The sequence below is a fragment of the Entelurus aequoreus genome, unplaced genomic scaffold, assembly GCF_033978785.1.
Source record: "Entelurus aequoreus isolate RoL-2023_Sb unplaced genomic scaffold, RoL_Eaeq_v1.1 HiC_scaffold_104, whole genome shotgun sequence".
NCBI classification, from domain to species: Eukaryota; Metazoa; Chordata; class Actinopteri; order Syngnathiformes; family Syngnathidae; genus Entelurus; species Entelurus aequoreus.
In genome coordinates, this window is record NW_026908036.1 from 45,480 (window position 1) to 66,962 (window position 21,483).

Below are 21,483 nucleotides of genomic sequence, written 5' to 3' on the forward strand. Positions count from 1 at the left end.
ATCACACATCACCTTATCAATGTTACTAAAGACACTTACCCCCAATCCATAATAAAAATGCGTGAGACGCTGGCCACTATGATTAAACCAGCGGTCACCAACATTGAGATTGAGGTTTTGATCAGGGCCAATGCCAATACTTGGGCATCAACAACTGTCGAAATTTTAAGACAACATTACAATGACACTCTGGAAAAAGAATTGGGCAAGATAACCAGTTTTATTCACGAGAGTTGGAGACCCGCTTTTGAGCTGGCTGTTACATGGGCAAAAAAACACTTGGGGAAGAGATTGTTGGGGGACACCCTCAAGCAGGCCGAGGCCCTCATTGTCGCAGCCTTTGCCGACCCCTCTGTCAACGCTGGGGGGGCACGCCCGGCCCAGCCCTTACCAGTCCAGGCTGCCACCCCGGCACCGGAGGTGGTACACCCGGCCCGGTCTATACCGGTCCAGACTACCACCCTGGTATCGGTGGGTACCCTCACTGACCCTATGGGCCCAGTTGGGGCTCCTGACTTGGCACGGGCAAGAAGCCCCCCAGCTCAGATAGTCACTCGGGCTTCGGTGGCTACCAGCACCGACGCTGTCGCCCCAGATTGGTCTCCCGAGGCGGACCGTCCAGCAATCCCTCCAATCCGGATGGCCCCCATCTTCCTTCCTCGCCGGCCGCCGACTCCTGCAGTGGCGGAACCTCCCAAGGAGCAGAGGATGACCACGCGCCGAGCTCCGGACAGCAGACCCGCCAAAGACAGCATCGGTGAGGATCTCCCGACCCGGCCCATTCCTGCACGTCGCAGGCTACTTCCTCTGGGATCACCTGCAAGACAAGACACACAGGACACCCCCACTCAGACCGAGGACGACGATGAATCACCACGTGGGTCCACAGTCTCTGGGCAAAACAACACCCAGGATACCCCCACAAGTGGGTTCACAGTCTCCGGGGAAAGCAAAACCCAGGAGACCCCCACTCAGACTGAGTACTACGGTTACTCACCAATGGGGCCCACGCTTCATTCGCCCCTCCTCATTGATCTTCAGGACCAGGAACAGGGACAGGATCTTGCTTCGATGCTGTCCCCAAGCATCTCTCCTGTGGCCGCCGCTACCCCCGTCTCATCCCCGCTCCAGCTTCACATGGAAGATGAGACGACACCACAAGGTGAATTTTCACCACAGGGGCCCACACTTTCCGGGACCCCTAGGGAGGACTGTGAAGACTCACCTTCATACCTTTTGCGGAAGACGCTCCCTGGGGAGATGCTTCCTCAGGAGTCCCCCGATTGGTCACATTTGTTCCCCGGGACACTAAAAAAGAAACCACATGGGGAGCCTTTGGTCCCAGGTACTCCACTGTCTATTTCAGATTGTGTCCAGTTGGTAGAGGATGTTACCTGCTCCTCCCCCCGTAGACCCACTAGACATATGGGCTCTCAGAGGAGGATGATGGATTGGAAGTTGTCGGCCACCAAGAAGTACTTGATGATCGGCGACTGCAATCTCTCTCATCTTCCTCCTTTTTATATCGACGACCTTCAGATCGATAGTTACCCGGACGCCAATTTTCGACACGCGGAGGCCATCCTGCGCAAAACCATAATTGCTGTCCCGGTGGAAGTGTTGGTACTTTCCTTTGGGATCCATCACCGTGAGCAGAAAGTGAAGGAGACTGCTATTAAGCAGCTCCAAGGGGCACTCAGGGCAGCCGCGCTTACCTTCCCACGGGCCCGAGTGCTAATCCCCCTGATCAATTTTTCGGCAGCCCTGCCCGCTGAGCAAAAAGCCAACCTTGGGCTGCTGAATCTTTGCATCAGGAACAATTACGCTCACATCCCGGCTCTCGACGGCCGGGACTTTGAGACCCAACCTGACCTGATCCACTGGACTCAGGACACTGCCAAGTCGATGCTCAAGCACTGGCTTGAGTTTTTAAACTTGGCATCCCCATAATCCCGTTGGTTCGGGGGGGTAATAAGAACGTGATAAATTTGGCCCGTAATTTCACGCCAACCCCGTCACACATCTCCCTCCTTAATAAGGGCCTCAACTTTATTCCTTCCACTAACCTCAGTAGCGACTGGCATCATCAACTTCAATTTGACCTCCAGCGCTACCATAGACGTGTCAAACTTGAGGTGTATTATGAGAATCAAGATTCTCCAGGACCCACACCTTTCACAGCCCGCTCCGGCTGGGAGCCCTCACCTGGACTTATGCCTCCGGAATTCCAGGCTATGGTCCGGTCCGATGGGCTTTCCGTGTCCGGTTCGGGCTGCGCACCTGCGGTCGCTCCCAATTTGACACCGGAAGAAGTTGAGGCCCTTCAAAATCTAAAAAGAAACAAGCACATTGTCATCAAACCAGCTGACAAGGGGAGTGCTGTTGTCATTTTTGACAGGTCACAATATTTATGGGAGGGTTCCCGGCAGTTGAGTGACATGACGTATTACAAACCACTGCCGGAACCAATTTATCCCCAGACCATCCCCATGGTAGGCAAGATTCTGGATAATCTTCGCCTCAAAAAATTCATAAATTTTAAACAACAGAGGTATCTCATGGGGGAGCGTGATCCTCGCCCCCGCAGGTTTTACATGCTCCCTAAAATTCACAAGGAGCCAGACAAGTGGAGCAAGCCCCACGAGATCCCTCCGGGCCGCCCCATTGTGTCTGACTGCGGCAGCGAGACGTACAGAACGGCAGAGTTTATCGACCATTTTTTAACTCCGCTCTCCGTTCTGCACGACAGCTACCTCAGAGATACCTATGACTTTATAGATAAAATCAAGAGTGTGAACATTCCCCCAGATGCCATCCTGTTCACCATAGACATTGACAGCCTGTATACAAACATCGACATCGATGAGGGTATTCAGGCTGTCAAAAATGTCTTCTACAAGTACCGCGACGTCAGCAGGCCCGAGAAGGAGATCCTACAGCTCCTTGAAATTAATTTGAGGAGAAACGACTTTGAGTTTGACGGTCGTTTCTACCTCCAAATTAAGGGCACTGCTATGGGCAAGAAATTTGCACCGGCGTATGCCAACATTTTTATGGCAGAGTGGGAGACCTCTGCTTTGGCCGCCTGCCCAAAACGTCCCCTTTATTATTTTCGGTACCTGGATGACATCTGGGGTGTTTGGACGCATTCCAGTGAGGAGTTCAGCGTGTTTTTGAACACGCTTAACACTCACAACAAAAATATCACCATCAAGTCGACCATTAGCAGTACTTCTGTCGACTTTTTGGACACCACTACATTCAAGGGTCCCGACTTTGCTATTACGCAACACTTGGACATCCGGGTGTTCTTCAAGGAGACCGACACCCATGCGCTCCTTTACAGAAGCAGCTTCCACCCCACGCATACCTTTGCGGGGTTGGTGAAATCCCAATTATTGAGGTTTCATCGTATCTAAACCAGACGGGAGGACTTCCTGGGGGCCTCGAGGACCCTCTTTTCTGCTCTGATGAGGAGGGGCTATTCCAGGTCCTTCCTCAGACGGCAGTTGAGGGGCTTCTTGGACCCTAGGGGACCTCCCCCTGGGACAGACATGATTCCTCTGATCACCACCTACTCTCCCTCGGCTGCGCGGGCCGCCTGGAAGGTCAAAAACCACTTCCGGGTCTTTGTGGAGAGTAGTGGGAGGCTGCCTGGTCGCTATGTGGTGCCGGCCTACCGCAAGAACCCCAACTTGAATGATCAGTTGGTCAGGGCCAGGGTCTGCTCATTGAGAGACCCGCCCTCCACCAAGAGGGACGCCCTTGTCCGCCACTCACAATGGTTGGTGAACCCCCATAACCGCAAGGTTTTCCAGCCGTTGTGCCGTGGCGGCCGACACACACAGAACTGTGTGTATGTCATCCGTTGTCAGCAATGTGGGTGTATGTACGTGGGCGAGACGGGCAATACCTTAGCCAGGAGATTCGCCCAGCACAAATACAACATTGTTAGACAAAAAAATACCAACACTCACCTGGTTCAGCATTTCCTCCTGCACGGATGGTCTTCCGTCCGGGTGACTGTCGCAGAGACGGATCCTAAATGGAGCCTCGCCCAACGTCACAGGGCAGAGCTCCTGTGGATCTCCAAATTGGGCACCAGACATCCGGGGGGCCTAAATGAGATGTAAGTGTCAGTCCGTTGGATTGTAGACGGACAGTGCACATCCCCTTCTCCTAACCCTAACCCTAACCCCTCCCCCAACCCTAACCCTAACCCTAACCCCTCCCCCAACCCTAACCCTAACCCTAACCCTAACCCTAACCCTAAATCCTTACCATAAACCTAACCCTAACCCTAACCCTAACCCTAACCCTACCCCTAACCCTAACCCTTGTTTTAAACACATTGTAAATAGGAGTTTGAGGGAGATCAAGGCATATATCTTTTTGCCTTGATGTGGAGGGTGTCAGCCCCGCCCCCTTCCTGCTCAAAACCTCCTCCATTCCTGAGACAGGCACATCTCCCTCACAGCGCTCGATGAGAGGACATCACGCTGCAGAGAAAACATGGAGAAGCCGCAGCCAGCCTGATGAGGCCTGACAGGCCGAAACGCGTCGCTGGAATCAGGTCCAACATGTGTTTGACATCACATCTAATGCTTTTGTGATTTCTTTCTTGCAGGGTGCCCTGAGGGCCTACCGTTGGAGCTTGACGTTACCGGCACGGGCTGAAGCAGGACAGTGCATCCTTGCCCATCCCCCTTTCCCTAACCCTAACCCAACAACACCTAACCCTAACCCTAACCCTAACCCTAACCCTAACCCCTCCCCCAACCCTAACCCTAACCCTAACCCTAACCCCAACCCTAACCCTAACCCTAACCCTAAATCCTTACCATAACCCTAACCCTAACCCCTAACCCTAACCCTAACCCTAACCGTGTTATTAGCCGCACCTACGCTGCGCTAAAGGGAACGTCAAAAAAACAGTCAGATAGGTCAGTCAAACTTTAATAATATATTACAAACCAGCGTTCTAACAACTCTGTTCACTCCCAAAATGTAATGTGCTAATGTGCAATCACAAAAATAGTAACACTCAAAATAGTGCAGAGCAATAGCAACATCAATAACTCAACGTTGCTCATACGTTAGTGTCACACAACACACAAAATAAACATTTAAAGCTCACTTTCTGAAGTTATTACTCATCCACAAATCCCTCAAATTCTTCTTCTTCGGTGTGCTTCACTTGTTTTTTGGCACCATCTGTGATGTGGACGCGCATGCAGTCGTAGATCAACAGGGACGGAGCTGCGTGAAAAAAGTCACTCGGTCTCTTCGCGTAAACGTCTATCAACCATCTTTTCTTCATCCATCCATCCCTTCCAGTTAGCTTTTATGATGACGCCGGCTGGAAAGTTCTCTTTTGGCAAGGTCTTCCTTTTGAATATCACCGTGGGTGGAAGTTTCTGGCCGTTAGCATGGCTAGCTAGAACCACAGTAAAAGACGACTTCTCATTCCCTGTGGTGCGAATATTCACCGTACGTGTTCCCGTTGTATACACAGTGCGGTTCACATGAATATCAAAAGTCAGTGGAACCTTGTACGCGTGTCTCTTAGTAGGAGACATTTTGTGGTCTTTACAGAAACACACAAATGAAATGAAATATCCGCACGCTTCTTCTTCTACGGGGGCGGGTGCTCACCTTGGCGGTTGCTTACAGTAGAAGAAGAAGCGCTTCCTCTTCTATGGAGGCGGTTGCTTACCGTAGAAGAAGAAGCGCTTCCTCTTCTTCGGGGAAAAAAGATGGCGGCTGTTTACCGTAGTTGCGAGACCTAAACTTTATGAAAATAAATATTAATATTAATCCATATATAAAGCGCACCGGGTTATAAGCCGCACTGTCAGCTTTTGAGAAAATGTGTGGTTTTTAGGTGCGGCTTATGGTGCGGAAAATACGGTACAATCTTTACAAAAAAGTGTATGTATTGATGTACTGAAATACTTATGTAGTATACTACCTTTAGGAGAAAGTGTAAGTACTGATGTGCAAGGACAGAATCACTTTTATAATATACTATCTTTAGAAGAAGTGTAAGTATTGATGTACTGAAATACTTACATAATATATTACCTTAAGGAGAAAGTGTAAGTATTGATGTACTACAGTGCAAGGACAGAAATACATATAATATACTACCTTTAGGAGAAAGTGCAAGTATTGAAGTACTGAAATAATTATATAATACACTATCTTTAGAGGAAAGTGTAAGTATTGATGTACTACAGTACAAGGACAGAAACACACAATTTAAGTAATGATGTACTACAATACAAGGAGAGAAATACTTATATAATCTTTAGAAGAAAGTTTATGTATTGATGTTCTACAGTACAACGACATAAATACTTACACATTGTATCTTTAGAAGAAACTAAGTATTGATATACTGAAATACTTATATAATTTACTATCTTTAGAAAAAAGTGTAGGTATTTATGTACTGAAGTACTTATATAGAAGAAAGTGTATGTATTGATGTACTGAAATACTTACATAATATACTACATTTAGGACAATTTAGTATTGATGTACAATACAAAGACGTATAATATACTATCTTTAGAAGAAAGTTTATGTATTGATATACTGCAATACTTATATAATATACTACTTTAGAAGAGTGTATTAATTACAGTACAAGGACATAATTACTTATATATTATACTATCTTTAGGAGAAAGTGTAAATACATACGTATATGCTATCTTTGGGAGTATTGATGTACTACAGTACAAGGATAGAAACACATACTATATTTCAAAGACAGTGTATGTATTGATGCACTACAGTACAAGGACAGAAATACGTATATAATATACCAAGTTTAAAAGCGAGCATAATGGTTTAGGGTTAGGCCGCCGTGAGCAACGTGAGCTGAGACCGTCTCTACACAAGTCCCAGTATGTAATGTTATAAATGGCATCAACGCGCCAGTGACACAAGATTTGAAGTGGTTTACGCTATATATATCCACCTCTCTGCAATTGGTGAGATATATACTACTCACAAGGGTGATTTGGCTGAAGATAAGGTGCCTCGAACGCCGAGTGGCCCATCGTTCCCCTGCAACCATGCCACAGCGCGGATCAAAAGAATCTAAACGCGTCCGTGATCAATTGTCCTCTAGTGATTTGGACGAAAATACAACGTTTATTCCGGACGATCGAAAAATGTTGCAAGCTATGGTTGAAAAACTTTGAAAACTGGACATTTTGGATGAACTAAAAACTGACGTTTCAGAACTGTAAAAAATCAGTCGAGTACAATCACGCTGAAATGGTGGAGATAAAAAAGGAACAGATAACACTAAAAGTTGAGTTAACAAGCCTGAAACTCAAAACTACTAGACTGACTACGGAGAGCGAGAAATTAAAGGCGGTGTAGCTGCTGACAGAAGCACATTGTATTTATGTTATATCATTTCATAGTTAGTTAGAATAAATAAATACAATGTATAAATATAAGTTCATATTTACATAAAATGTGATTAAAAATGTATTTTCTTTGGTAATTTCATGCAAGTATACGTTAACTTTATTTTTGTTACAAAACCCATGTAAATTGGAGAGGAACATATTTTTTGTTCCGGTTTGGTCACATTGTTGGGGGGACAATGAATATGTGACGGAATAAGGGAAGCAGCATGAGACAGCAAGCATTTGATGAAAGAAGTTAATGGAGGGAAACTTTATTCCCTCAGAGTTTGTGAGGCCAATGAGGTAAGTTTCTTTCTGATATGTATGTGAAATCAATGTGTTTTATGTTATTGGATGTCAGACTAATTGTAAGTTCTGTTTTTCTTATTTATTAGTTCTGACGGCATTATTTTTGGCATTGTGTTGGCATCGTTGTTACGAGAAGAAGGCGTGGCTGAAAATAAATGTCTGAGAAAAATGAACAACTTGAGCCTAGATTAAGACCTCGGAGGGAGTAACAGGCGGACTTGTTAGAACTCCGCTGCAGGAGCATGCGAGACAAGCTGCTGATCATGAAGATGTAGGAGAAACTTACAGCATCACGGAGAACCTCGTCAGAGCCTTTCTGCAGGAGCAACTCGGCATCTCGGAGGAAGAAGTCAAGAGGATCCAAATGGAACGAGCAAACAGGATTGGCAAACGCAAGGAGGATGCTAGACCGAGACCTATGCTTGTAAAGTTTACTAACTCCAAATGCAAAGATGGAGTGCTTGCTCTCTCCAGAAGACTGAAAGTTACTACATTCTTCATGACCAGCCAATACCCAATCCAGGTGGTGGAGAAACCACGTAAGTTAATTCCAATTATGAAGTCCTTTAGGCAGAAAGGACAACAAGCTCGTCTTGTTTTCCATAAACTGTACGTTAACGGTGAGCTGTACAGAAGCATGTGAGGAACAATAATGTAGAGCAGTGATTGCGTCATCGCGACATCGCCGTGGTGACAACTTGACGGATAAGAATTGACATTTTGTTTTGGAGCTTTTTAGTTTATTCTGGGACTGGACAATATAGATAGATGTTGGGAATTGGTCAGCGAATAATATATGTTGGGGTGTACGTGTTTGTTTGTCTTGTATACTGTGGTGTGAATGGTGTGTCTGTGGCTTTATTAGAGGGGATCTTGGTTTCCTGGTAAATAGCAGGTGATGCTGCAGTTTTTAGTTACAAGATTTTCATGTCTATGAAACTTATGGTGTTAAGACATTCAATAAAATATATAATGAATTTACTCAGGTCATGTGGTTTATAGGAACGATAATGAAGTTGGAATAATTAGTTATAATTGCAATGGTCTTGCAGACAACAGAAAAAGAAAACTTATATTTATGTGGCTGAAGGAAAAAAAACAAGTTGGTTTTTTTTGTTGTTTTTTTTTGTCCTGTCCAGCTCCTCAGGCAAATCATATAGTAGATGTAGATGATCATATAGTAGATGTAGATGATCATATAGTAGATGTAGATGATCATATAGTAGATGTAGATGATCATATAGTAGATGTAGATGATCATATAGTAGATGTAGATGATCATATAGTAGATGTAGATGATCATATAGTAGATGTAGATGATCATATAGTAGATGTAGATGCCCATATCGGCTGTTCACATTTACTTTACAAAAGAGAAGTGTAGGATACTTCTCTTGTTGCCTTATTTGTATTTGACTTTATTAAATGTATTTATATTATCATTTGGTGCAGCCGGGCCGGAGCAGGAGGGGATAGAAAGAGAAAAAGGAAGACAGAGGGGGGAATTGTGGGGACAAGAGGGGGATTAGACAGAGAGACAAAAACAACAACAGCAAACACAACAACAACAACAGAGCAACATCAGCAAATAGGACATGTACAAATATGATGGTAAAAGTAATAGCAAATTGTTCCAAAGACGTATTAAAACACTGAGTGGTACACAAGTGTCCTGTTGGACAAAAAGCATGCACTGTATCAAAATAAATTGTATCCGTTTTTAAAAGTGATGCCCTCCCATTTTCCTTATGTAGAGAGTCTGCTGGGAAACATGGCGGGCTTCATTAAGGAAACAATCCACTCATGAAACATGGCGGGCTTCATTAAGGAAACAATCCACTCATGAAACATGGCGGGCTTCATTAAGGAAACAATCCACTCATGAAACATGGCGGGCTTCATAAAGGAAACAATCCACTCATGAAACATGGCGGGCTTCATAAAGGAAACAATCCACTCATGAAACATGGCGGGCTTCATAAAGGAAACAATCCACTCATGAAACATGGCGGGCTTCATAAAGGAAACAATCCACTCATGAAACATGGCGGGCTTCATAAAGGAAACAATCCACTCATGAAACATGGCGGGCTTCATAAAGGAAACAATCCACTCATGAAACATGGCGGGCTTCATAAAGGAAACAATCCACTCATGAAACATGGCGGGCTTCATAAAGGAAACAATCCACTCATGAAACATGGCAGGCTTCATAAAGGAAACAATCCACTCATGAAACATGGCGGGCTTCATAAAGGAAACAATCCACTCATGAAACATGGCGGGCTTCATAAAGGAAACAATCCACTCATGAAACATGGCGGGCTTCATAAAGGAAACAATCCACTCATGAAACATGGTGGGCTTCATAAAGGAAACAATCCACTCATGAAACATGGCGGGCTTCATAAAGGAAACAATCCACTCATGAAACATGGCGGGCTTCATAAAGGAAACAATCCACTCATGGTGGTGTTTTCAATTTCATGTGCCAGAAAAAAGAGATGACATTTTGCAGCAGATAATATGAATAAACTCTAATATTGTAATGGATGGAAAGCCTTTCTTTTGGAAAAATATGTTTGAAAGAGGAATCATTTTTGTCAATATTATCATCAATGAGAACGGTAAGATTATGAAGTATGATGAATGATATATTTGTCAATGATATCATCAATGAGAATGGTAAGATGATGAAGTATGATGAATTTACAACTACCGTATTTTTCGGACTATAAGTCGCAGTTTTTTTCATAGTTTGGCCAGTGCGATTTATATATGTTTTTTTCCTTCTTTATTATGCATTTTCGGCAGGTGCGACTTATACTTCGGTGCGATTTATACTCCGAAAAATATGGTATGTATGGTGATGCTTGTTCAAGCTTTTCTTTTAATCAACTAACTGGAGTAATTGGGAAAAGATGGAAACAAATAATTAATTATGGAACTACTAAATTATTAGTTTGTAAACCTCTAATAAGAAATTCTAGTTGGCAAAAAGGAACTAAAATAAATAGAAAAATATATTTTTTTTTTTAATAGAGAAATCGTTGAAGGCTGCCTCATATAACTCATGGAAAATGGGAGGACTTTTTTGACTGATGCCATATTCAAATTAATCTACAAAACTACTATCCATGTGCAAAATCGTTATTTTCAAATTAATATTATTTTTAACTTCTTACCCATGAGAAAAATGTTAAAACTATGGAATGCGACAGAGTCGGATGATTGCCGATTTTGTTGTCAGGAGTCTGAATCCACCCTGCATTTGTTTTGGTATTGTCATATTGTGTCTTCCTTTTGTCATATTGTGTCTTTGTTTTGTCATATTGTGTCTTCCTTTTGGGTGGAAGTAGAAAAAATGTGTTTAAGGATTGGTTTGTTTATGAAGCTTGATGTGGTTTGTTATTTTAGGAGAGTTCATTGACAGTCATGACTTAGTCAATTTAATTATAGTACTCGGTAAAAGATTTATTTTTAAGGCCAAAAACAGATATTCACTTAGTATTATTCTCTTTAAAACATGTATTCAGTATTTCTTAACTTTAAGAAAGTTACATGGTTGAAACCGATAATGAGGCCAAAAAACATTAAAAAAAAGATGGGAAGTCCTCAAATGCTTATTTTGAAAATGTAATTTTGTTTACAGATATATGCAATGTGTTGTTGTGTTTCCTCATTTGAGTGGACATAAATGAAGGTGTGTTACTGAGTCCCACCTGGACATAATCTGAACTGTAAATAAATGCTTATTTTGAAAATGTAATTTTGTTTATAGATTATATGCAATCGGTTGTTGTGCGACCTGGACATAATCTGGACTGGACCTGGTTTTAAGAACCCTTTAAACAATCTAATTTCATTGGCAACCAGGTCTGGTAAAGAGAAGATCCTTTTTTTTTACATTAATAAAATAAAATAAGATAAATATATTAAAAACATTTTCTTGAATAAAAAAGAAAGTAAAACAATATAAAAACAGTTACAGATAAACTAGTAATGAATGAAAATGAGTCAAATTAACTGTTAAAGGTTAGTACTATTAGTGGAGCAGCAGCACGCACAATCATGTGTGCTTACGGACTGTATCCCTTGCAGACTGTATTGATATATATTGTAGGAAGCAGAATATTAATAACAGAAAGAAACAACCCTTTTGTGTGAATGAGTGTAAATGGGGGAGGGAGATTTTGTGGGTTGGTGCACTAATTGTAAGTGTATCTTGTGTTTTTTATGATTTAATAAAAAATAAAGACAGCATAATGATGTACTACAAGGACAGAAACACATGTTATACTATCTTTAGAAGAAATTGTAAGTATTGCTAAATACTTATATAATATACTATCTTCAGAATAAATTCAAAGTACTGAAGCACTACAAAGACAGAACTATTTCATCTTGCTTGAATGTATGACTTGTATTTAACTCCTGGGTAAACACTGCCCCCTGGTGGACTCTTTCACCACATACCTTGTCTCCTTTGGTTCCACTCAGACCTTGAGCACCTGGAACACCCATCGGTCCTCTCTCTCCTTTGCTTCCCTGTCATATATGAGAACAATGAATAAGTATTGTACTTTCAACACAATGTATTGCAAAAAACTTACAGCCTTTCCGACTAATCCTTGTGGAGCCACTGGACCGCGCTGACCTCGGTCTCCCTGCAGTTACACATATGAGGTGAGTATCTGGAGTCAGTGTTATTGACAAAAGTATTTACCTCTGGACATGCCGGCATGACCTCTGGGACCAGGCTCACCCTAGCAAGAGAAAAAGTGGTTAAAAGTGAAGTACATGATGTAGAAAGTTTGATTGAATAGTGCTTACTTGAACTCCAGGTCCACCTTTGGCCCCTGGACTACCAGGTAATCCCTAGAGAGAGAAACGCAGCACAATCATACACATGTACTAGTACATAGTCTTTATTTAGGACCACATGTTACAGTGCATTTGAATGTATAATCACCTCATGATAGTATTACACAATTCCCTAAGCCAGTGATTCTCTAACTGTGGTACGACAAAGAATGACATAAATATGCAAACACAGTGTTACTGTTCAAACTGTGGGCAAAAATATTCAATGAATACTTATGGCCACTACACAACTGTATTTCAATGTTGGTCATTATGGTGGCACTTGGAGAGCAAAGTTGTTTTTCCTGAAGTGGTACTTGGAGAACAACCTTTACATGTTTGCTTTTAAAGTCATAAGTCAGGGGAACAAGCATTTCAACAAAAAAATTATTGGAATATAAATGTTGACACACGGGTGTCTAAACTTTTTCACCAAAAAGTCAAAGTATGCGGGCACCGTTTTGATAATTTTTTTTTTTGTAAAAAAAATACTCAACAGACATTAAAGACCAAACTTACACAAACACATACACCTGCTGTCATGCACATGTTGTCCAATCAGAAGCCTGACAAATGGTGGCATTACACCTCTTACTATTTGTATTGTGAAATACTAGACGCACAATGACATGTACATTATCTTTAAACCCAGCCTGCACGTACACAGAGCCCTGGGAACATTATTAAAGAGCGAATGATAGAATTATAACATGTTCAGCAACATGGTGATGTATTACATGTGCAGTGAAGTCCACAATATTTATCAAATCAGCACGCACTAAGGAAACCATTTTGCATGTTTAAGGGAATTATAAAGCATTTAATCATGGATATAATGATATGGTATATGTGTAATGAAGTGTATATTGTCTTTAACATCAGTACACACTACAAGGATGACGTTACATTGTTTTTTTGTTGTTGCTTGGTCGCTCTTTAAGTGCGTGCACGGTCGCGCCCGGCTCAATCTACAATAATGGTAGCAAGACACGCAAGTTAACTTCATGACTTGTCGTTAAACAAGGACTAAAAACATAAGATAATGTTGCACCTTTCTTATGACACAGAGCAAAAAGTCTTGCTTGTCAAAGTTGTGCCATCAGGTGGAGGTTCCATAGCCATCATATCCAAAACAGTGTCGCAAAGCCCATTTTAATGTGTCTTTTTTTAATTCATGTTGAGTGAAAATAGCAGCACATTTACGTTCAAACATACAATAAATCATCTTGTAGTGTGTTTAAAGGCAGCAAGGCAGTGTTGTTGAGCTTGGAAATGACACAACCGTGACGTCATCACAAGTTGTGCCGTGTACACGCATACGCTCAGCGGAGGGTTTTGGAACTCTACACTTTGACCTGCGCTTGCAAAAGTCTGCATTTTTAAAGAGGACAAGAGGCCTAAACACAGAGTTTATTTATTATGTGTTTATTAGGTATCTCTGTTCAAGTGGACATGGCCTTAGTGTCAGCTTTGTGTTATGGATGACAAAGTGTACCAAAGTATTACAGTAAAAAAATAGAACATAAGTGGTTCAACATAGCACATTTTGGTGTCTATATTTTTCACATTTACTAATAGGGTGTCCAGAGCCGCAACGGTCGGCAAAATGGACTTACACAAAATATTCAATATGAACAGTCCTGCAATGCGTTCACTTGTGGAAATGTCTAAACATAAAAGCTAAATGTCCTTCAATAAGCACACAAGTCTGGCTGGGTAATATGGCCCAAAACTGATAGCATTTATGCATTTATAGTCTGAATGGCAATATATGCTATATGTTGGTACCTGAAACAAAAGGTGCAAGGTGCTTGAGGCCGCTGACCTACCTATCTCTATTGCAGCGGCCGTTTGCGATGCGTATCGTTACTTACTGTGCGTGGGGTTATTTTTGGAGCAATTGAAAAGCAGAGACTTGGAAATTCAGAAATCTAAGCTGAAGAAGTAGAATAAATCAACATGCAATAAGCTTCCATAAAATCTTTTTGTGAGGCTGCCGGCGCCGCCTCGGACAAACAAAACAAACATTGTAACATTTCATCCGGAAAAAAGTCCACTGCTATGGTCCGATAGTTTTATACTAATGCTAAATGATTCACTGCAAAACTCTCTTTGAAAATTCAACAAAATATGGAAGTTACAGCTATTTTTAATTGTAACGTCGGTACTTGGTTCATTAAATAAAAAATAACCTATCAAGTTTTAAAATATTGCATGAAGTGATTTTCTTTAAGTTACTTACTTTTTATTCATGCATTTATTATGTTTTGAAGCTCACTTTCCAAAAAGTAGGTCATTTATTTTCTTAGTCTTAAAAAGCGACAAGTTTTGAGCTTCAAAAATGCCTAGCTCCTTTAATATCATTATGGTTCAAATACCATTGAAACACTGTTTCCCTTTGCACTAGTGTCATTTTTTTAAAGATATTTAGCATTTTAAATTTTGAGAGTGCTCAGATTAATTTTTGCTGTATGTAGTAACCAAACGTGTTGCTTATAAAGTCATTAATTAGCAGTTTTTGTTATTTTTTTCATTAACGCTAGGTTTATAGCCTGAAGGCTGCTGGCTATTCAGTTTGAAACTACTCTTCAGCTGCTATACGACACACGGGCTATGGGGAGAGACATTTTCAAGCCAAGGACTAGCTAAACATTTGCAGGCATGTGAGCACACTTTAAAAAAAAAGAGAAAGGCTGACAAAAAAATTTAAGAATAAATTTCCTGCAATGGGGTACCCCGCCTTCCTTCCGCCCGATTGTAGCTGAGATAGGCTCCAGCGCCCCCCGCGACCCCGAAGGGAACAAGCGGTAGAAAATGGATGGATGGATGGGGTACACATCTACACTATTTTTTTTGAACAACAAACATGTCCACAATGTACATAAAAGGGGGCGGCATGGCGTAGTGGGTAGAGCGCCCGTGTCAGAAACCTGAGGGTTGCAGGTTCGCTCCCCGCCTCTTACCATGCCGTTGTGTCCTTGGGCAGGACACTTCACCCTTGCCCCCGGTGCCGCTCACACCGGTGAATGAATGATGAATGAATGAATGATAGGTGGTGGTCGGAGGGGCCGTAGGCGCAAATTGGCAGCCACGCTTCCGTCAGTCTACCCCAGGGCAGCTGTGGCTACGAAAGTAGCTTACCACATGTAAAGCGGCTTTGGGTACTTAGAAAAGCGCTATATAAATCCCAGGTATTATTAAAAGTCAAGGCACTTTCAACATATTTTTTACACATCAGGTTGAGCAAATTATGACTTTAACAAAACATGTCAAGGAAAGAAAATAAAAGCAAATACAAAGACAGTGTTAAAAATAATAAAACAACATGGTAAAATACAAAATTCAAAGAGAAAAAAAGGGCTACATTCAACCCCTAACCCTTTAAATGTTTTCAATAAAGATATCAATTTAAGGTATTTGGTACTTTTAATCATTTTCCAAGATTTAATTGGTAATTTCAAACCATTAAGCCAATTAAAACATGTAGGTTTTAACTTCAGAAATCAACATGTATGTATAAAAATTGTTGCTTGCAGCATAATAGTGTTGACAAACATGTCTAAGGGTGTGGTGATGTCCCCATTCACAATAAGAGATCAAATTTGACATATATATAAATGATAGTAACATATAAATGTTTGTCAACATTATTATGCTGCAAGCAAAAATGTGTATACATAATGATTTCTGAAAGTAAAAACATTTTCTAATTGGCTTTCAAATTATCAATTATATCTGGGAAAATGGTTAAAAGTACAAAAACCCTTAAATAGATATTTTTATGAAAAAGTTTTCAAGTGACTTAATTTAACCCTTTTTTTTAAATTGTATCATATTTTTTATTATTTTTAATTCTCTTTGTATTTGCTTTTATTTTCTTTCCTTGACATGGATGTGTAAAATTGTTGAATATAAAAAACAATTTGACAAGGGTTAGGGTTAGGGTGATAATATATATAGTTCTGATGTTGTGACCTCTGTTTATAATAAACCTTTTCGCTGGTTACTAATAAACATACTTGCCAACCTTGAGACCTCCGATTTCGGGAGGTGGGGGCGTGGGGGGTGTGGGCGTGGTTAAGAGGGGAGGAGTATATTTACAGCTAGAATTCATCAAGTCAAGTATTTCATATATATATATATATACAGTATACATGTATATACCGTATTTTCCGCACCATAAGCCGCACCTAAAAACCACAATTTTTGTCAAAAGCAGACAGTGCGGCTAATAACCCGGTGCGCCTTATATATGGATTAATATTCATATTTATTTTCATAAGGTTTAGGTCTCGCAACTACGGTAAACAGTCGCCATCTTTTTTCCCCGTAAAAGAGGAAGCGCTTCTTCTTCTACGGTAAGCAACCGCCCCCATAGAAGAGGAAGCGCTTCTTCTTCTACTGTAAGCAACCGCCAAGGTGAGCACCCGCCCCCGTAGAAGAAGAAGCTCGCGGATATTTAATTTCATTTGTTTTTCTGTAAAGACAACAAAATGTCTCCTACTAAGAGACACGCGTACAAGGTTCCACTGACTTTTGATATTCATGTGAACCGCACTGTGGATACAACGGGAACACGTACGGTGGATATTCGCACCACAGGGAATGAGAAGTCGTCTTTTACTGTGGTTCTAGCTTGCCATGCTAACGGCCAGAAACTTCCGCCCACGGTGATATTCAAAAGGAAGACCTTGCCAAAAGAGAACTTTCCAGCCGGCGTCATCATAAAAGCTAACTCGAAGGGATGGATGGATGAAGAAAAGATGAGCGAGTGGTTGATAGACGTTTACGCGAAGACACCGGGTGACTTTTTTCACGCAGCGCCGTTCCTGTTGATCTATGACTGCATGCGCGTCCACATCACAGATGGTGTCAAAAAACAAGTGAAGCACACCGAAGAAGAAGAATTTGAGGGATTTGTAGATGAGTAATAACTTCAGAAAGTGAGCTTTAAATGTTTATTTTGTGTGTTGCGTGACACTAACGTATGAGCAACGTTGAGTTATTGATGTTGCTATTGCTCTGCACTATTTTGAGTGTTACTATTTTTGTGATTGCACATTTGCACATTACATTTTGGGAGTGAACAGAGTTGTTAGAACGCTGGTTTGTAATATATTATTAAAGTTTGACTGACCTATCTGACTGTTTTGTTGACATTCCCTTTAGCGTAGCGTAGGTGCGGCTAATAGCACGGGGCGGCTAATAGGTAAACAAAGTTTTGAAATATGCCGTTCATTAAACGTGCGGCTAATAACACGGGGCGCCTTATGGTGCGGAAAATACGGTACATATATATGAAATACTTGACTTTCAGTGAATTCTAGCTATATATATATATATATATTATTATATATATATTATATATATATTATATATAAATAAAAGAAATACTTCAATTTCAGTGTTCATTTATTTACACGTATACACACACATAATACTCATCTACTCCTTGAAAGTACAATGCTTTGCAGCCAGTAGCACAGCCTTTGAAGGAGCACAGGTGTGGGCAGCATCTGTGAAATGTATTTTGCAGGAAAGGAGTGAGTTAAGGGTTGAATTGTCCATCCTCGTTCTATTGTCTGTCACTATTTTTAAAAGTAGAAATAACACTAATTTCACTGTGTAACGTTGTTGTTTTTTTAAATCATGTGTTATTAAATTAATTATTAGTTTAATTCAAATGAAAACTTTGAACGTTATCCTTTATGCTTTCATGCTATTTACATACAGATATATATGCTGTTAAATGTAAATTTAGCACATTTAAACGATCAACTACAAGTTAGCGCAACAGTCTGACGTCACCTGGTATGCCCATTGGCGCCACCTTGTGGTGCAGATAGCGCACGACGCTTCAGAGTTCACGGGGAGGTCCTGTACTGCTGAAAGCCATCCAGCCGTAGATGTTATAGACTTCGACTTCCTTTTTATTGTCATTCAAATGTGAACTTTACAGTACAGATAAGAACATCATTTTGTTACATAAGCTCATGGTAGTGCAGGATAAAAGAAGCAGTAAGGTGCATATATAAATAAATAAATAGGTTACTGTACAGATAAATATATTGCACTTTTTCACATGCATCCACGTTTATGGATGTATGTTATATTGTCTTTTTTTCACGTTTTATAACATGATTGGGCAGGCACGCTGTTTATATAGTGGGAAAGCGGACATGAAAACAGACTGTCCTCACTCAGGTCCGCATGGAGCTGGAAGGGGCGTGGCCTCCAGCTCCGCCTGAAAATCGGGAGATTTTCGGGAGAAAATTTGTACCGGGAGGTTTTTTGATTGATTGAGACTTTTATTAGTAGGTTGCACAGTGAAGTACATATTCCGTACAATTGACCACTAAAAGGTAACACCCCAATAAGTTTTTCAACTTGTTTAAGTCGGGGTCCACTTAAATTGATTGATGATACAGATATATACTATCATATATACTATCGTCATAATACAGTCATCACACAAGATAATCACATTGAATTAAGGTTTTCGGAAGAGGCGCTGAATTTCGGGAGTCTCCCGGAAAATCCGGGAGGGTTGGCAAGAATGCTAATAAATAGTCGAAAACTTCACGATAGTAATTATACATCAAGGGCCGGGGTCCGCGCATGCGCGAAGACAACGTCACTTTTTGACGGCATTCCGTGACGTCACGTTTTCTTATTTTAGAATATTTTATGAATGTGTTATCTAAAAACTAGCTTACCTAAAAGTAAAGGAGAACAAGAATATAAATATGAAGGGGGAATATTAAAACAATTATTGAATAATTATAATGCAATAGTAATCGTCCAAATATGATTAGCAGTTTGACGCGAACATCAATGTTTAAAACGCGAGATTTTAGCTGTTGTGCTAAGTCGCTACAAGGAGAGATAGAGGTTATATATGTAAATAAAGCTATAGTCACTCACCAATCTCCAAACCAAAACATTGCATCACTCGGGAGTAGAGAAGCAAGTAGGACCCGCCATTTTCATTCGAAATGTTTGGTAGTTGTTCCACGCATGCGCGGAGAGGACGTCACTTCCGTCAAATTGTGTTTGTTTACTTAACATATTTTCATATATATTTATTTTATATGTATACATTCAAGCGGTAGAAATGGATGGATGGAATATTCAATGTTTCTTGTTCTGTTATTATTGTTTCAGCAGGCATGTTGCAATAGCAGCTTGGGGCCACAGAGGGTCGCCGTGTTGGCTTTTGATTTACACTTTTGTTTTTGGTAAAACTTCTATTTTGAAGTCCAACACAGTGAATTACGGAGACCCTACCCCCTGGTTTATAGCTATCCGCACCTAGCCATTTACATGACCTTTATTCGACGAAGGACAATTTCTCCTACCTGTCGTGCTAGTCTACGAGTCAAGCCTGATGAAGGTTTTCTACCGAAACATTGCCAACTGACTTGTCGCATGTAAATAAACATTTCCTTCCTAGTTATTTTTTCAATAACTACTTACTAGTGATGGGTCCGGCAATACCGATGCATCGGCGCATGCGTCGAGCTCATAGAGCAAAACCCTGTGTCGGTGCGCGTACCGCTTTTAGGAAGTCACGTGACCGATCATGAGCTGTTTTGGTCATGTGACCGATACGCGAACTGTGTCGCACTGACGCCTCCTCTGTGCCCTGTGAGCGGCTCTTTTCTACAGCCGGAGAAATAATAACTAAGAAGAGAAATCGTCTAAAATTGAATACGTTGAAAAAACTGTTTTTTTTTTAAATAAAAATGTGTAAAAAATAATAATAATAATTTCCCAGTCCACAAGCATCCTCATTCACAACACGTTCTCTTAGATGTCCATCATGTTCACATTTTTTATTGACTGTATCTAAAAAAGATAAAAAATATATTTTTATTTAAATGAAGTTATGAAATAATCCTAAATGAAATACAATGACTTGGTTTATATTATTGTATATACTAGGTCATAAAATCAGTATCAGTTGAGTCGGTCCATATGTTGCCTGTAGGGATTTTTAATGTCCAGCAGATGGCAGTATTTAGTGACACAGTATCGACACAGTATCAATACAGTTTTAGAATGTAGTGATGGGTCCGGCAACACCGATGCATCGGCGCATGCATCGACCTCATAGAGCAAACCCTGTGTCGGTGCGCGTACCACTTTTAGAAAGTCACGTGACCGATCATGAGCTGTTTTGGTCGCGAACTGTGTCGCACTCTGTGCCCTGTGAGCGGCTCTTTTCTACAGCCGGAGAAATAATAACTAAGAAGAGACGACTGAAGTGTTGATAACAACCAAACCTAACACCCCACCCCACCCCCCTCCTGTATATCCCACACCCCGGATTGTAAATAATGTAAATAATTAAATGTATATACTCTGATGATTAACTTGTGTGATATGACTGTATTATGATGATAGTATATATTTGTATCATGATTCAATTTAAGAGGACCACGACTTAAACAAGTTGAAAAACTTATTCGGGTGTTACCATTAAGTGGTCAATTGTACGGAATTCGGAATATGTACTTCACTGTGCAATCTACTAATAAAAGTTTTACTCAAACAATGAAAGAAATCGTCTAAAATTGAATACGTTGGAAAAACTGTTTTTTTTTAAATAAAAATGTGTAAAAAATAAATTTAAAAAAGTCCCAGTCCACAAGCATCCTCATTCACAACACGTTCTCTTAGATTTCCATGTTATGATACATGTTCACATTTTTTATTGACTGTATCTAAAAAAGATTAACATATATTTGTATTTAAATAAAGATATGAAATAATCCTAAATGAAATACAATGACTTGGTTTATATTATTGTACTAATTCATAAAATCAGTGTCAGTTGAGTCGGTCCATAGGTTCCCTGTAGGGATTTTTAATGTCCAGC

The 21,483-nt window shown here is 40.8% G+C and overlaps 1 protein-coding gene across 2 annotated transcripts; it reads right to left on the reverse strand.

The window, feature by feature from the left end:
- Nucleotides 1-271: 271 nt before the first annotated feature.
- On the reverse strand, nt 272-19,564 carry LOC133645454 (collagen alpha-2(I) chain-like). Of its 2 annotated transcripts, none has more exons than XM_062040289.1 (10): nt 19,527-19,564; nt 12,573-12,617; nt 12,466-12,505; nt 12,353-12,406; nt 12,216-12,287; nt 3,978-4,118; nt 2,206-2,330; nt 1,234-1,308; nt 998-1,131; nt 272-817 (listed from the first exon to the last, which is right to left on the reverse strand). In XM_062040289.1, exons 1-8 carry the CDS (start codon nt 19,544-19,546, stop codon nt 1,269-1,271), a joined length of 537 nt encoding a protein of 178 aa, XP_061896273.1. In that variant the 5' UTR covers nt 19,547-19,564; the 3' UTR covers nt 272-817; nt 998-1,131; nt 1,234-1,268. The 2 variants fall into 2 exon arrangements, with proteins under 2 accessions (XP_061896273.1, XP_061896272.1); XM_062040288.1 differs by having other exon boundaries at nt 1,226-1,308; nt 19,527-19,561.
- Nucleotides 19,565-21,483: the final 1,919 nt, after the last annotated feature.

Excerpts from the sequence above, each read along its gene's own strand:
- LOC133645454 (XM_062040289.1), bottom strand. The coding sequence starts at position 19,546 with ATGTTTTGGTTTGGAGATTG. Across the intron at positions 12,618-19,526 it reads ATGTTTTGGTTTGGAGATTG|GGATTACCTGGTAGTCCAGG; the intron begins GTGAGTGACTAT and ends TTCTCTCTCTAG. Across the intron at positions 2,331-3,977 it reads AGGAGGAAATGCTGAACCAG|ATTTTGAAGGGCCTCAACTT; the intron begins GTGAGTGTTGGT and ends GTTTCTTTTTAG.